Source organism: Lampris incognitus, chromosome 3 (assembly GCF_029633865.1).
Source record: "Lampris incognitus isolate fLamInc1 chromosome 3, fLamInc1.hap2, whole genome shotgun sequence".
Lineage (NCBI taxonomy): Eukaryota > Metazoa > Chordata > Actinopteri > Lampriformes > Lampridae > Lampris > Lampris incognitus.
Genome location: NC_079213.1, coordinates 65,263,460 through 65,279,204, shown reverse-complemented (window position 1 = coordinate 65,279,204; position 15,745 = coordinate 65,263,460). Strand labels below are relative to the sequence as shown.

The window sequence follows — 15,745 nt, the reverse complement described above, 5'->3', positions numbered from 1 at the left end:
GAGCCCCGCCAGCTCGCCACACAATGAGGGGAAATGGGAATTTAATACAAACTTTCTCACAAAGTCTCAAAAAACCTCCCACCTCTCTCCCCGGTCTCAGTTCCAGACATTGGCTCTCCCCCAGCCGTGCCACCACCGCCACCACCGCTAAAACCACAACAAAATGTCAGAAACCGCTAAAACATGTGTGGGAGCGTGCAGCTGTAAAGTCGATGCGTGACGGGATTGTGGCCTCCTTTGCCCCACAAACTGTCGAGCGTCCATCACTGCTTGTCGCTGTTGCACTTATAGGGCTGCAAAGTGGGCTGCAAAGTGACGTGTTGCTGCAGAGGATAAGGATCTGGAGCGCTGCACACTGCTCTGGATTAAAAAAAAAACTAATCAAATCTCGTGTGACGTAGTCTAATACAAACATGACAAATGCAAAAAACAGTCTTTTTGATTGGTTGTTGTGCAACTTCGTGGCGCTTATTGTGTCGTTTGACCCTGTCCAGGAGGGACAGAGAGTCATGTTTTTGTCTGGTTGTGTCATCTAAAGCAAGCACAATAATCAGCAGCCATCACTCTCACAACAAACAGCTCATAGTCATTACTATGGGACAACAAAGGCTTCTCGATACAATGGCTTGTGTCTGAAGAGTACAGAGCGAGGCCTCCGCCCTACATATCCACCCCAAGACAACACTGTTCCACCACACACGTGCATGTGCACGCACACACACACACACACACACACACACACACACACACACACACTGTTTTACATTAAAGCACACACCCTTGCTCTTTGGCTCCTGAGAGCCTTGGTGCGGCCGGGGGCCGAAGCATCTGTGTTGACCCAGCGTTTGGTCTCTTTCCCTTTGACTTCCTATCCAAGAGCCAAGAGGCTCCACTAAGTTCTCTCTGCACACATAATTTATCTGTTCGTGCTCATTTTTGCACTTCTTCTCTTGCTCTGTTTCCCCGGACCGCTTCTCACTCATTCTTCACGCCCCCCCCCCCCGATGGATAAAGCCCTTGTTTTAAGGCCAGCGTATTGCAGCAATCGATAAGAAAAAATCGCCTCCATTTGAAAATGAAGTATGTGGGTGGGTTGGCATTTTGTTTTCCTGCAACCCATGGAAATATAGATTGTTTTTAAATGCATTTTGTTTCATGCATTCATAGTAATATTTAATATTGGAAGAACCCTGCTAAAATGTAGCGGTTTGGTTATCCACCCATCTAAATCTCCCTCCTCTTCATCCTGCCAGCTAACAGCCTTCCCCCTGCCCCTAAACCCCCCCCACTCCAACTCCCTCCCCCCCAAATGCTCAGAATCATCTGAAATGCCGAGAAAAGTGGTTTCCCCCCCACTCCAACTCCCTCCCCCCAAATGCTCAGAATCATCTGAAATGCCGAGAAAAGTGGTTTTTAGCCATTTTTAGAAAATTCATATTTTGCATAATTATGCATAATTATTATAATCATTTTAATTTCCTGGTATTTTTCTGGTCCTCTCTGGAAAAATACCTACCACCTCGAAAAAAAATTAGGATCATAAGTGCATTTTTGCAAAAATGCATTTATTTTGCATAATGCCAAAACATTTCGAAGTCCCAGAAATTTTTTTATATAGTCGAAAAAATCAAAGATGCTCAGAATCATCTGAAATGCCGAGAAAAGTGGTTTTTAGCCATTCTTAGAAAATGCATATTTTGCATATTTATGCATAATTATGCATAATTTTAATTTTCTGGGATTTTTCCCTTACTCTCTGAGACAATACCTACCACCTCCAAAAAGATTAGGATCATAAGTGCTTTAGTTTTTGGTCCCGCTATCTACACTAACTAACTAACTTACTAACACATACACACACTAACACCAATCACACATTACGAAAATATGGGAGTTGATTTTTTTTAGCGATGCAAGATGAAAAAAATATGCAATAAATAAACATTCTGATACTGTGCCGTTATCAAGCTGTAGCTATTCAACAGTTCTGATCTCAGCGTTCGAGTTTGCAGTGAGTCTACTACCATGAGGTCTCCTCAAGGCCATCCGGATCCACTGCGCTGTAGAGAGTCCCATGTCCCGTTCCCAGGTAAGAAGGGACTATGCAGACCTCAGCCAGCCACGGGCACCAAGGCCACTGGATCAAAACGGAAACGTTGTGATCTGAAGACAAAACATTTACAACCTGGCTACCCCAATTAGGATTCTCTCTTTCAATTTGTGTTTACCACAGCTTGCTGGAAAAGGAACAATCTGTGACATGCATGTGATGAGACCTTCCATCTGGAGAGACGTGACCTGAAAAGCCTTCACCCATCTCACCGCATGAACACCTTCCCAAACGCTTGCGTTTCATGTCATTCCCTCGTATCGGAAAATCAGATGTCCACTGGCGTAGGCTGCGTTGGCGAAAGCCAACCGTGCCAGCCCCTAAAATGGAAAACAGGAAATTTCAAACAATAAGAAGTCGAGTTAACCGAGTCGATTGTCCGAGGGCGCAAGGAAACGTAGGGAAAACATCAAATGGGTTTTGGCAGTCTGTGCAGAGAAAATGAGAGCAAACGTGTGCAGGGCCGGGTCTTGCAGAGCGCCTCGAAGTGAGAGACTGGAAAACCTTTCAGGAGATTAGGGCTGAAATTAGAGAACAGACACAACAACCGTATTGTTCATCATTTCCTTGAGACTGGCCGTCTACGATGGGGGGATGGGGGTCAGCTAACTGACCGTGGAGGCTGCAGGGATGTTTCAGCCACCTCGCTGAAGTGAAAGAACAAAGCTGTTGCATTTGGCAAAACGCGATAGCAGCTGTTTTAACATTTGCTGTCCTATCTCAGAAGAGAAAACGAGGAAAACCAAGGGCAACAGCCAACTTGCGGGGTCGTCTTCGGAGCCCACTTGATGCGTGCACGCTTGGCCTAAAACGCCATGTTGGACGTATTCTTACGCCGTGCAATATTTGTTGCTGCGTATCAATTATGTGTGTACGTGCACTATATGTGTGAGTTATATGATCGGTGAGCTCTGCACACTTTAAATTCCAACGTGTTCGACCACAAGTGGCAAATTGAACTGACTCTGACTCCTGTATAAAACCTGACACGTTTGGATGACATGCGGTTTAATACAGGAGAATGCAAAGCACGCCTTGCTTTGGAAATATTTGGCACGCTTGCAAAAAAAAGGGAAAGAAGGGTGCTGCTTAAATATTCCACCCATTCTGCAAAGTGTGCAATGATATGTGAGAGAATTTGCAATCGGCGGGGCAGTTCGTGGCGTTTGTATAATTTGGGGCAAAGTGACAAAGCCCAAGCTCATAAACGTGTCGGTGTCCAGCTCTTACTGGCGCCGAGGCGAGGGGAGGTAAAGCGTCAGCTTCATGACGAGGTTCCTTCCTTTCCCACCCAGAAGGGAAGGGGAGAGAAAAAACTTGGCGATTCCCGCAAATCCAGCTTCTGGATTTGAATGGGGGGGGAAACTCGAGTTCGTCGTAACAGCCTTTTCTTGACAGGTTTGTGAAAGAGAGTATACCGGACGAGATTTTTTTTGGGGGGCACCTCGGTTTGAGTTTGGGGTGACTCGAAATCCTCATCGAGGAGGGAGGGGGGAAGAAAAAGCCATGCGTAAAGACGAGCGGAGCTCCGCGTAACGCAGCAACCGCCGCTTTGGATGTGGATTTATCCCAAATGAATCGCTGGATTGACGACTGACACAGAAGGACGGACAGCCATACTACTACTACTACCCCCCCGCCCCCTCCAATGAGGACTACAGGTTACACCAAGACGATGTGGCTCCACGTGCTGTGCTTCATTGGACTGTCAGGTAACTGATTTTTTTCTTATTATCAGCGATTCGGTTATTTGGGTGACGCGAGAGGCGCAAAATTCACGTGACACATCCTTTATTTTTCAGATATGCGCTTTGAGAATAAACACCCCATCGGAAAGTGCGTCCTTCTCACACGAATACCTGCTATTTGTTAACTCCATTACTAGTCTAGCTTTTGCCTGTCATTTCAGTGCCATGAGACTGAGCGTGTTTGTGTGCGCGTGTGTGCGCATGCGCGCGTGCGTGTGTGCGCGTGTGTGTGTGCGTGTGTGTGTGCGCCCTCAGGGAAAACAGGAGCTCATCCCTGTTTCCTGCCATTGTTCTGTGGATCTTGAGCTCAAATACCAGGGAGCAGAAATGTTAGACAAACTCTTGTCTCCCACTATTTAGTTTGGCACCATGTATTCGAAACGACAGCCCGGACGCTTTTATGTGTAAACCAGTGTCGCGTAAGCCCACGGTACAAAGGGCCGCTGAAATAATGACATCGGTTAAATCCTCAAAACAAACAATCCCAAAAACAAAACTGACAGAAGATGTCATGGGGATCCTGAGAAACATGGGGTTTAGCCAGGGGTGGAGAGAAAGCAACAACAGTCAACATATTATTTCGGGGTTACACACTGCATGTGGATAAGATAAGATAGGATAAGATAGGATAAGATAAGGTTAAGATAAGTTAAGACAAAGTTAAGACAAGGTTAAGTTAAGATAACATAAGATTGGATGATACTTTATTGTCCGTTCAGGTGGAAATTTGTTCTGCTTCACCTGCTCCAGCAGAAGTTAAGGCAAGCAAGAGTAAAATATTCAGCAAATAACAAGACTGAATTCATCCAAGTTTAGAAACGGGCCAACATGTTGCAGCAAAAACGGGTCTTTGTTTGGGTATAGTCCATTTTTTTCTTCTGAGTCCGGACCAGAGGAATGATGTCAAGGTAGCTGATGGAAACGGGCAGGCTGTGATGTTTCGCTATCGGTCGATACACAGGAATGAGTTCAGACATTACTGGGTTCAGAGGAGCTTTCTTCACCCCGCTGCAGTCTCTTGTGTGTGAGCCAGAGTTAGGTACACAGAAATGTGATTGGCTTTAACTTACCCATCACAAGCTAGTGTTAGGAAAAGAGCTGTTTTTTTTTTTTTACTCAGAAATCTTCACTGGAATGACGAAGAGCATAGTAAAGCACTGAAGACTGACCGCCACTTCAATACGAAGCCATGTCAAATAGATGTTGAGGTGGATCTGAGATTCATCCCAAAACATCTCCCCAGCTTTGTCATAACGACCTACATGTACAATTCATGTCGAGGCTGCAGAGACACTCTGTGGCAGACCTGGCACACACAAAGACTTCTATTAGACATCTTTTATTTCAAACACAAGAGACATTGTGTTTCGAAGTCACAATCATAACTGACAAAATTGGTTTTAAAATTATATTGTGTTAAATTCAAATCACAGCTGTAACGCGTGGAACGTAGACCGAAATTAGCTGAAAAGTAAACTTCGGAATCATTTCAACTCACAGGGTCAATCTGTGAAAATTAAACTGAAATTAGCTGGTAAATGTACAATTTTACGCAACTTTAATTTAAAGGCCTAATCTGTGGGAAGTAGATAAAAGTTAGTAGCAAATTAATCACTTTACAGGTTTCCAGTCGAGACCGAAACCAGTGGGGTGTCTCCGTGAGGCTGTGTGGATAAGGATGACGTGCCATCTGCATGCAGCTGTGCTCCGTCTGTGCAGTCATCAAGTCAAAGTTAAAGAGAAAAAGCTTGTTGGTTGGAGAACATACAGACTTTAATAGATCACTGCCGGCAAGTCTACCAGCGCCAGCACTGTTGGAACGTTAGCGTTGCACTATATACAGGCTATATATATTAGATATATTAGGAAATATACAGACTTTGCGAGGTACAGGCATGGGCACAAGTCCATGAATACTGGGATGGCACCCGGCACTTTACCTGTGCCCCCGTCCATAGGGTTAGTGGCTGTGTCAGGAAGGACGGCCGATGTAAGATTTTGCCAAATCATCATGCGGTTTGACAAGACCATACCAGATCGGTCAAGGCCCGAGTTAGCAATGACCACCATTGGTGCTGCACCCTCACAGGGTACTGATGGAAACTATAAAATCTGCTGTGGCGACCCCTGAGAAATGGGGACCAAGCTGAAAGAAGCAGCAGCAGAAGAAGAGAATATAGACTTTAGTAGGCCTCTTTAGTAGGTCATTGCCGACAAGGCTACCAGCGCTAACACTGTTGGGAAGTTAGCATTAGACTCCATCGTACAGTGGTAAAGCCCACATGGGGTTGTGTCCAATTGCACAACTAATTTAACAAACACCAGCGATCGCTTCCCCATCTGCCTTTACATAAATAGTATGAGTAATTCCTTGATTTACCAACATTTTTCCCCCAATATATACATACTTTATGGTTTTGCAGTTCTTTCCAGGAAAATCATTAAGAAGTTTACAGTTTCTTATCAACTTCCATTTTCTTGATAACTATCACGTAATTTAATCATTCTTTTACCAAGTACAAATCAACTCCACCGTGGGATCCTTCATTTTCTATTTAATTAGTAATTCATGGCTTGGTCTGAGTCATTTCCAGTAACCCTTTTAAGAAACGACACCCTTTCTCCCTCCCTATACTAACTCCTTTCTAGAAATTACTAGGAAATCAGAGGATTACCATTGGTTCCTATGTCTCTGGCCTGCAGTAAACATATCAGATCCGAGCCATGCAGGTGGCATCGTCTTTTCAGTTCAGTTTGAGTTCACCACTTTTGACTGAGCTGTCCTGCTTGTATTTGACTTCAGTGTTTTGAAACCAGCTTGATTCTAAAGGAAAAAACAAAACAGCTGCCCACGATTACTTAAGCAATGCACCCATCTCTTTTAGAGCTTCAAAGGACAAACATATTAGTATAATTTCAGCGCCCTAACCACCAGGATAAGGCCACATTTACTCAATTTGGGACCTTGGCTTAACATGTATGAACGCTTGCGTGTCGTATAACAAGTCAAGCTTGTGCTTGATCACAACAGCACTGTGTTATGATTCAACGATAGTATTATGCGGCTTATGTGTACCAGAGCAAACACTGTTTCAAATAAGATTTAATGCTCTGCAGATGCTGTGATGGACTTGACGATGATCTCCAAGGCAGAGGTGACCAACACCGAACACGTCACCATCTCTTGCATTACCGGTGAGCGCAATGCAGCCCAGATTGATTTGGACATCAAGAAAGACAACCGAATCCTCGTATTCCCCAAAGGACCCAACTTTAAGGTGCACAGGCCCATGAACAAGATGGTGTTGGCCAAAGACATCTGCGATCTGGATTGCATCGGTATCTTCTACTGTGATGCCACTCAGGAAACCAACCCACTCGACAGGGTCACACTGATCAATAATGTTGGAGGAGGTAATTTCAGAGACACACTGTGAACAGACTTTACATAATCCGTTTCTGAGTCAAATATCATGCCGTCATTGCAGTGTGTGATCATATGTAAATTGTAGCCTTATCTTTGGGTGCACCAACACTCTAATGGCACCGAATTTAAGTTTTAGCACCTCATGAACTTGCCTTCTAACTCACTTGGTCACTCACAAGCTAACATTTAGTATTCATTCTCACGTTTAGCTGTACCAACTGCGTAGATGGGGTTTGTGTCTAAAAAAATATACCGTTGCAAGACGTTAAAGACTTTGCTTTTTCTTCTTAATTAACATTATAATTCTTAATTATAACTTGGGGCAGCATGGCTCAGGAGGTACAGCAGGTCATCCAGTAATTGGAGGGTTACTGGTTCAATCCCCGGCTCCTCCGGAAAGGGTGTCGAAGTGTACTTGAGCAAGACGCTGAACCTCTAACTGCTCCTGATGAGCAGGTTGGCAATTTGCATGGCTGCCTCCGCCTTCAGTGTATGAATGTGTGTGTGAATGAATGGGTGACTATGAGGCATACACTGTGAAGCACCGAGTGGTCAGTAGACTAGAAAAGAGCAATATGAATGTAGTCCTTTTACCATTTGCAGTCCATTTCTCAATGGTAAAAAAAAATAAAAAATTCCGGCACCCCCCCTAGTATTCTCCCTTAACTTCTACCTCTTATTCTATCACTTAGTATGGAGTGGAGAAGTGGGCAGCTATACTGGGGTGGCTTGGTTCCTGGAAGAAAAATCCCATTAAAAATCCCATTTCTAACACTTGGGTGGTTTTGAAATTCTCATGGTTGAATCATCAGTATAAAACAATTAACAACTAATTAGCAACTGCACTGAAAAAAATCTGGTTCCTTGGAGAAAATTCAAAGGTACAAGACTGTAACAACTTTAGGAAATAGGCTAAGTCAAATTGGAGTCCCAGTATGCATTGCATTTAATAAACATCCAACCACAGAGCTTATAATTCTGTTGCCTGTGCAGGTGAAGTTTTGTAGTTTGCTAAACTCTTCAGATAAAATAATTCACATGTAATTTTAATCAAATCAAAAAGAACTATGGCATAGTGTTTGTTCTTGACTGCCGGCACTGGTCTGAAGTGCACCGATGTGCATTCTACCGCTTCCTTTTGACTTGTTCTGCAAGTCAGAGGTGGATTCAACTGATCAGGAATTGTTAACACACCTTTCATCTTGTTTTTCCTCCATGGTAACAGGCATTGAGGCTCATGGGTACGGTCGTTTTTGACATATCAAATGGACTGGAAAACATGATTACTCAGAAACGAAGTTGAAACCTTTATAACCAATGGCCATGAAATAACCCCATAGTATCGCTTAACATCTGGGAGACTCCTGTGTTTCTGTGTTGAGTATTATTGCAGTAATTGTTAAAAATAAAATTCCCAACAGGTGGATTCAATAGGAAAAACTCTTCCAGGAAACAGTGGCTCTGCCCACTTCTCCAATCTATTGTCTATGTGGTTTCATTTGAGTTAGTACTTCACAGAAATGCCATCGACAGAGACATTGGTAAGATGTGCTCGATCAGCTTCAACATGCTTAAACAAATCATCCATCCATCATCCGAACCGCTTATCCTGCTCTCAGGGTCACGGGGATGCTGGAGCCTATCCCAGCAGTCATTGGGCGGCAGGCGGGGAGACACCCTGGACAGGCTGCCAGGCCATCATACAGGGCCCACACATTCACACCTAGGGACAATTTAGTATGTCCGATTCACCTGACCTACATGTCTTTGGACTGTGGGAGGAAACCGGAGCGCCCGGGGGAAACCCACACAGTCATGGGGAGAACATGCAAACTCCACACAGAGGACAACCCGTGACAACCTCCAAAGTTGCACTACCCCGAGGCTCAAACCCAGGACCCAGGACCTTCTTGCTGTGAGGCGACCGTGCTAACCACTCCGCCACCGGGCCACCCCTTAAACAAATCAATCTTTTGATAATAAAAGTATTTAAGTTTTTTTAATGCATCAAGTTTGCTTTGCTTGACTATCGATTAGCTAAAACATGATTCAGATGAGCTAACTTTAGCAGTTAGCTAAACAGTTCACTTTCGCAATGTTGACCTGGTTCAGAAGCATCTATTTTACAATTTTAATCATCCAGTCAGGATATTATGTAAATACTAGCGTAGGCTACTGAAAATGTACAGTCAATACTAGGCCTTCGTTCACTTACAAACTTAAAACAACAATCCCATATTGTTCTGTTCACACCAAAGTCACACAACAGTTGTAAGTCACATCCATGACGCCATGGCCTTGTTCAGACTGCCAGCCCAAATCCATGTTTTTGGCATATCCAGGTTGATTTTAGAAAGTATGGATTGCAAAAAAATAAAAAATAAACATAAAATGTGATTTTTTGCAAATCGGGTCTAACTCACATTGTGGCTAGATAGGATACAGCTACCAACGGAAGTGACGCAAATTCTCAACCTCTAGCCGGGTGGCTTTTGTTGCTATGGCGATAGGTGAAGGCGTCTGTGGTAGTAGATGTGGCGGCAGACGAACACACCGGCTACTTTCAAAGTTTCGCTTCATATCGATCGTTTGAGGGAAATTTTTAAAAAAAATGGAGGAGGAAACACTCACGAAAATTGTCGTTATGCTAAGCGTTAGGGTTGACGCATAATGTCAAGCCCCGAAACGAATTCTTCGCATCACTCCGCTCCGCCATCTGTTGTTGACGTCCAGCCGGCGAGAATTTGCGTCACTTCCGTTGGTAGCTGTATTCTACCTAGCCACACCCGGTGGACTCTGGCCGCCAGAATCGGATTTCAAACTGTCTTTTGCGTCACTAGCAACGCGACACACAACGACGACGTCAAAATCCAGCGTGCCCGCCATGACTGTTGCAAGTGTAGGTGCATATGAATAACAGACAGAGTCGGGCTGTGTTGCTTAGTAACATGTATTCACCGGCTGTGCCCATAACAGAACTGAGGCATGTTACACAGGGCAAGTATACATCCATCGGTGCCCCCAGGGGGAGCTGTTGGCTGCATAACATTACCCTACAACAATGACTGCAGCACGGAACATCGCAATGTATTCCAGCGACTCAGCAACGGAGGAGTTCTGCACCGCGATTTGACAGCGTAATTGTTTAGAAAGCGAGATTATGGATCTCCATTTCTCATGCTTCCGCGCTGGTAAACCAGCGTACGTAGTTACTCAAGGCTCAGTCGTTACCACAGCAACCCATGCAGATAGGCTGGCGATGTCCGGACACACAAATCCGATCTGATCCCTTATAAATAGTAGTACGGACAGTCTGAGAAACAAACCCGTTTTGCCTGCAGTCTGAACAAGGCATATTTTATACAGAAAAGGCTGTTTAAGGTTATGATTGCTATGGGGTTGTTGACTGTGTTGTAGAAATTGCAGGAAAGTAGAGACGGACAATTTCTCTCATTGACTAGTCACAGTGATACTCAAAGTGTGGTCCGCGGACCACCCCGCGAGCGCCCCCAAGTGGTCCGCGGGAGGATTGCAAAAAAATCGTGTTTCTCAAATCACCTTCATTTGCGTTCCAATGCAAAGTTACGAGTACAGCTGTTTTCTAAATGTTTTCTAAATTAAAAGTGAATCAAAATGTAGCCTAAATAAGCCTAAGAATTTTGTTCAATTTGTCTAATGCAAACCTGCGTTTTGAGTCATGTCTCTTCAGTTAGCCTGTGTTACCTAGGTTACCTAGTTAGCTTCCATTCCAATAACAGGATTTTCATATCAAAGACCTCCTGACTATTGTGAAAATTAAGTAGAATCTAACAAAGAGTGAAGTGAACCGTTCAAAATACAAACATCATGGATCGGTGGCTGAAGAGAAAATCCGGAGAAACGACGAACAATGTAAGCAACAAGGTGCAAAGACTTCCTTCTCACATTGAGCGCGTCAGTGTTAGCATGGAGTCCCATAGTGCTAACAGTTTGCAGCAGGAGCTAGCTAGCACAACACTCTGAAAAAGCCACTGCAAAAGTGAAACGTAAATACAGTAGCGATTACATTCAATTTGGATTTTTCTGGACTGGAGATGCTGAGGATCCAAAACCTCATTGTGTTGTGTGCTATGACATATTAGCTAATGAAGCAATGAAACCTGCCAAACTCAAGCGTCACTTCGAGTCAAAACACAAGGAATACACCTGGAAACCTGTGCACTTTTTTTGAGAGAAAACGTGAAGAGCTTGAGGGACACACGAGAAAGGAAGCCACACAGTTTTTTATGCCGCAGGGGAAAAGGCGAAAGCTACCGAAGCCTCATACAAGGTCTCCCTACTCATTGCGAAAGCTGGCAAACCTCACTCAATCGGCGAGACCTTGGTTAAGCCAGCTGCAAAGGTTATGGCCAACATAATGCTAGGGGAGAAAGCGAGTGAGGAACTTTACAAAGTACCTCTGTCCAATGATACAGTCAAGCGGCGAATAACATCCATGGCTGCAAATGTCCAAGATCAGCTGGTGACACGTCTGCGTCAGTCTTTTTTTCTCTCTCCAACTGGACGAGTCCACGGACATCGGTAACGAGGCTATTCTCCTCTGCTTTGTGCGGTACATACATGCGGGTGCTGTTCACGATGATTTTCTTTTCTGTCAATCCCTACCAACCAACACCACAGGAGAGGCGATATTTGAGTCCCTTAATAATTTCATTGTGCAGAATAACATTGATTGGAAGAGGTGTGCTGGCGTGTGCACTGACGGTGCCACGGCGATGACAGCCAAACACAAGGGCCTGGTTACGCGTGTACGCGCTGTCGCTCCCTCTGCCGCATCGACGCACTGCTGTATCCACAGAGAGCAATTGGCAGTAAAAAAATGCCACCCTGTCTTAAACAGGTTTTGGACGAGGCCATAAAAATTGTCAACTTAATTAAAAGCAAGGCACTGAACTCACGTCTTTTTAAAGTTCAGTGTGAAGAAGTGGGGAGTGAGCACACAAGACTTCTTTTCCACACATAAGTTCGCTGGCTATCGCGTGGTAAAGTTCTCACCCGCCTCTTTGAACTGCGCGATGAAGTCAAGCTGTTTTTGCATCAAACTGATGAACTTTATGGCAGAATGCATGACTTTCAATGGCTCGCAAAACTCGCCTTTCTTGCTGATGTGTTCAGCACGCTTAATAACCTGAATTTAGCACTGCAAGGAAAAGCTGTCACGGTTTTTACAGTGCAGGACAAAGTTAAAGCCACTCGCATCAAAATGGATCTGTGGTGCGCGCGTCTTGATCGCCAGGATTTTGACTGTTTCCCAACTCTAGCCGATTTTGTCCTCGAATCTGAAGAGGTTCTGGATAGCAACACACTTGCAGCCTTCAGGGAACATTTGCAAGGCATTCACACGCAATTGGGAAGATACTGTAACGTGCATGGATAAGAAGACACGCTGGCCGCTGGCTCGCGAGTCTGAGCCTTTAGTCTAGCGGTTAGCGATGTCTCCCGCGGTGCGGGCGATACAGGTTCGCTTCCCGGCCGCGGCAGTTCCTGTGGTTGCGTTATCCCCCGAATTCGCTACATTGGTGTCAGAAGTGGGATGGACCGACCGTAAGGCCATCGGAAGCGTATGCGCCCTGAGGCGTGAAGGAGCTGATATGCTTAAGCGCGGGGACGCGCTTCCCGAAGGAGGGGGGTAGTGTAACGTGCATAGATAAGAAGACACGCTGGCCGCTGGCTCGCGGGTCTGACCCTTTAGTCGAGCGATGTCTCCCGCGGTGCGGGCGATACAGGTTCGCCTCCCGGCCGCGGCTGTTCCTGTGGTTGCGTTATCCCCCGAATTCGCTACAATACTTTCCAGAATTGGATGTGGACCTTGGATGGATCAGAAATCCATTTGGAGACCAACCTCACATTGAGCGCCTCAGTTCCAAACTATCAGCACGGAAGGTGGATAGTCTTGTGGACATTGCATCAGATGGAACACTGAGAATGGCGTTCAGAGAAAAATGCTTGACAGACTTCTGGGTTCTCGTCCAACCTGAACATCCTGAGCTGGCTGAGTCTGCTTTGCAAGTGTTAATGCCGTTTTCAACCACCTACAACTGTGAAGTTGGGTTCTCCACACTGGTTGGTTTGAAAACCAAGCAGAGGAACAAGATCGATGTAGCCCCCTGTATGAGACTGAAACTCTCTGGTGTGGAGCCAGACATTGAGTCAGTGATGCAACAGCAAAAGCAACAGCATTCCTCCCATTAGTTGTTGACTGCTGCTACCTGTAAAGCTGTTATGCTTATTTGAAATGTGTAATTTCATAGCTTCACAAGAGCCACTACAAAGATTTGATTCCTATTAAAACGAATTTTTGTTAAATTAACATTAATAGTTCACTCTTTTAATGATGAATTCACATTGAGTTCACCCTGACAGTGGTATTTCAAATAAATTCCTATGTTTTATTCATCACATCACAACCAAAGGCAATAGCGCTGAACAAAATTAATATGAAACAGTAATTACACATACATCTCACAAAAATCAAGGTCAAGGTATATGGTAGAAGCCTAGCCTAATTTTGCTAGTAGCCTATTTATTACATATTTTGTATTGTAATATTCTGCAGACATAATTTGTAATCTAAAACATAATATGCTATTGTAAGCCTAATATAGACTGTTTTAAAAGGTTTTTTTTGGGCGGGGGGGGGGTGTTGGCCGGCTGGTTAGGTGGTCCACGGAAAAAAAATTATGATCAAGTGGTCCTTGGTGTGAAAAAGTTTGAGAACCCCTGGACTAGACGAACGCGTGTGTTGTTCACAAAACCAACAGCCCGAGCAACATGGCGCTGCGCCAACCAACCATCGCCGTAGCTCACCCTGTCAACCCGGAAACACTTTTTCTTAAAGTGACCAGACCCTATTATGGTGAATTATGTCCATAGGCGGCCTGTCCAGGGTGTCTCCTCGCCTGCCGCCCAATGACTGCTGGGATAGGCTCCAGCATCCCCGCGACCCTGAGAGCAGGATATGCGGTTCAGAAAATGGATGGAGTCCGCTACATATGCCCCCCCCCCCGAATGTTTTTTTTTATTCAAGACTTCAAAAATACAAACACATCAGCAAAGCCAGTATACGTCCCCTCAGAATTCACCATAATAGAAAAAGTCAACGTGGAGGGGGGGGGGCGGATGGCCCGGCCGCAATGGCTTGGCCGAACAGGTGCAGAGGCCGGGGGGCCCCCACAGGAGAGGCCTTAGGGACTCTGCGGCGGTGTGGGGGTGGGGTGGGAGGTGGAGGAACCTTAGGGGTCTTGTTAGGGGGTGGGGGTGGGGGCAGGGTAGGAGGGCACCCCCTCCGTGGGGGCTGGGCAAGTCCGATAGGTCGGTTCAAGTCCAGGTGAGACGGTTTGAGGCGATCCACTGAAGTACGCTCTACCTGGAGGTGTCATGACCCGCTCCAGATCCTAGGTCATGTTTTATGTGTTTCCTGTTTTATTTTGGTATTGTAGAATCGGCGGTAATCATATAGAAATTGCAGGGAACTAGAGACGGGCAGTTTCTCTCATTGACTACGAACGCATGTGTCTTTTATTTTATTCACAAACCAACAGCCCGAGTAACATGGTGCTGCTCCAACCAATCATCGCCGTAGCTCACCCTGTCAACCCTGAAACACTTTTTGTTAACGCGACCAGAACCAGAAAGAATAAATATGGCAGTTATAAGCCTATAATTAGCAGGGATAAAAGAGGTGCAGTAACCACAAACCAGTAACAATAAGAACAATTAAACTAATAATAAAAAATAACAACAGTAGAATAATAAAACAGCAAAAGCAACAGCTTAACGTGTTCATTATTTGTGTTTCTCACAGCAAGTTTTGTCCCGACCCCTTTGACGCTGACTGCTAACAAAGGAGAGACGGTTAACATCAGTATGCAGCTTCTCAGCACTCAAAAGAGAGATGTGACCTGGAAATACAACGGTGAGACGTGCAGTTCTGAAAAAGAGCGAAGGGCGGATGTGACAAAATGTTGAAGCGTCAGTGTAGGCTACAATAAGAAAACATTCTGTACACTGACAGTGGGGGAAAAAAGAGAAAAGTGCTCATGCTGGTTTCCTTCATAGGAGCTAGGGTCAGTGTTGAAGCTGCTTATTGCTCTTGGAGTTATTGCATTATTACAAAAAATACCCATTCAAAGGGGCTATTACAGCTAGAAAACAATGAATAGAGGATGGCTCTGTTTCTTCATCTGTACTAAGGCTAATGTTTCATGGACTTGTTGTGGTTCTGACTTGTGTTTGTTGTGTGACCTCCAGGAAACTACTATTATATGACACACTGGACTGATGTGATCAACAACACGGCTGTGCTAACTGTGGAGAATGCTGCCTATGCCAACCAAGGCATCTACAGTGCCAGCTATGTGGGGGATAGCCCCCTTCTGGGTGCTTGGATGAGGCTGATTGTCCGAGGTACATGAGAGCATA

General features: G+C 45.0%; 1 protein-coding gene across 1 annotated transcript in view; it reads left to right on the top strand.

Annotated features, from left to right (window-relative positions):
- The first annotated feature begins 3,386 nt into the window (after nt 1–3,386).
- The window catches only part of tie1 (tyrosine kinase with immunoglobulin-like and EGF-like domains 1), a 55,392-nt gene continuing 43,033 nt past the window's right edge, over nt 3,387–15,745 (top strand). Inside the window, exons 1-4 of the mRNA XM_056276194.1 lie at nt 3,387–3,822; nt 6,976–7,272; nt 15,129–15,239; nt 15,575–15,730. Of these exons, the coding sequence (XP_056132169.1) occupies nt 3,759–3,822; nt 6,976–7,272; nt 15,129–15,239; nt 15,575–15,730 (628 nt within the window). The 5' untranslated portion in view covers nt 3,387–3,758. The remainder of the gene's footprint in view (nt 3,823–6,975; nt 7,273–15,128; nt 15,240–15,574; nt 15,731–15,745) is intronic.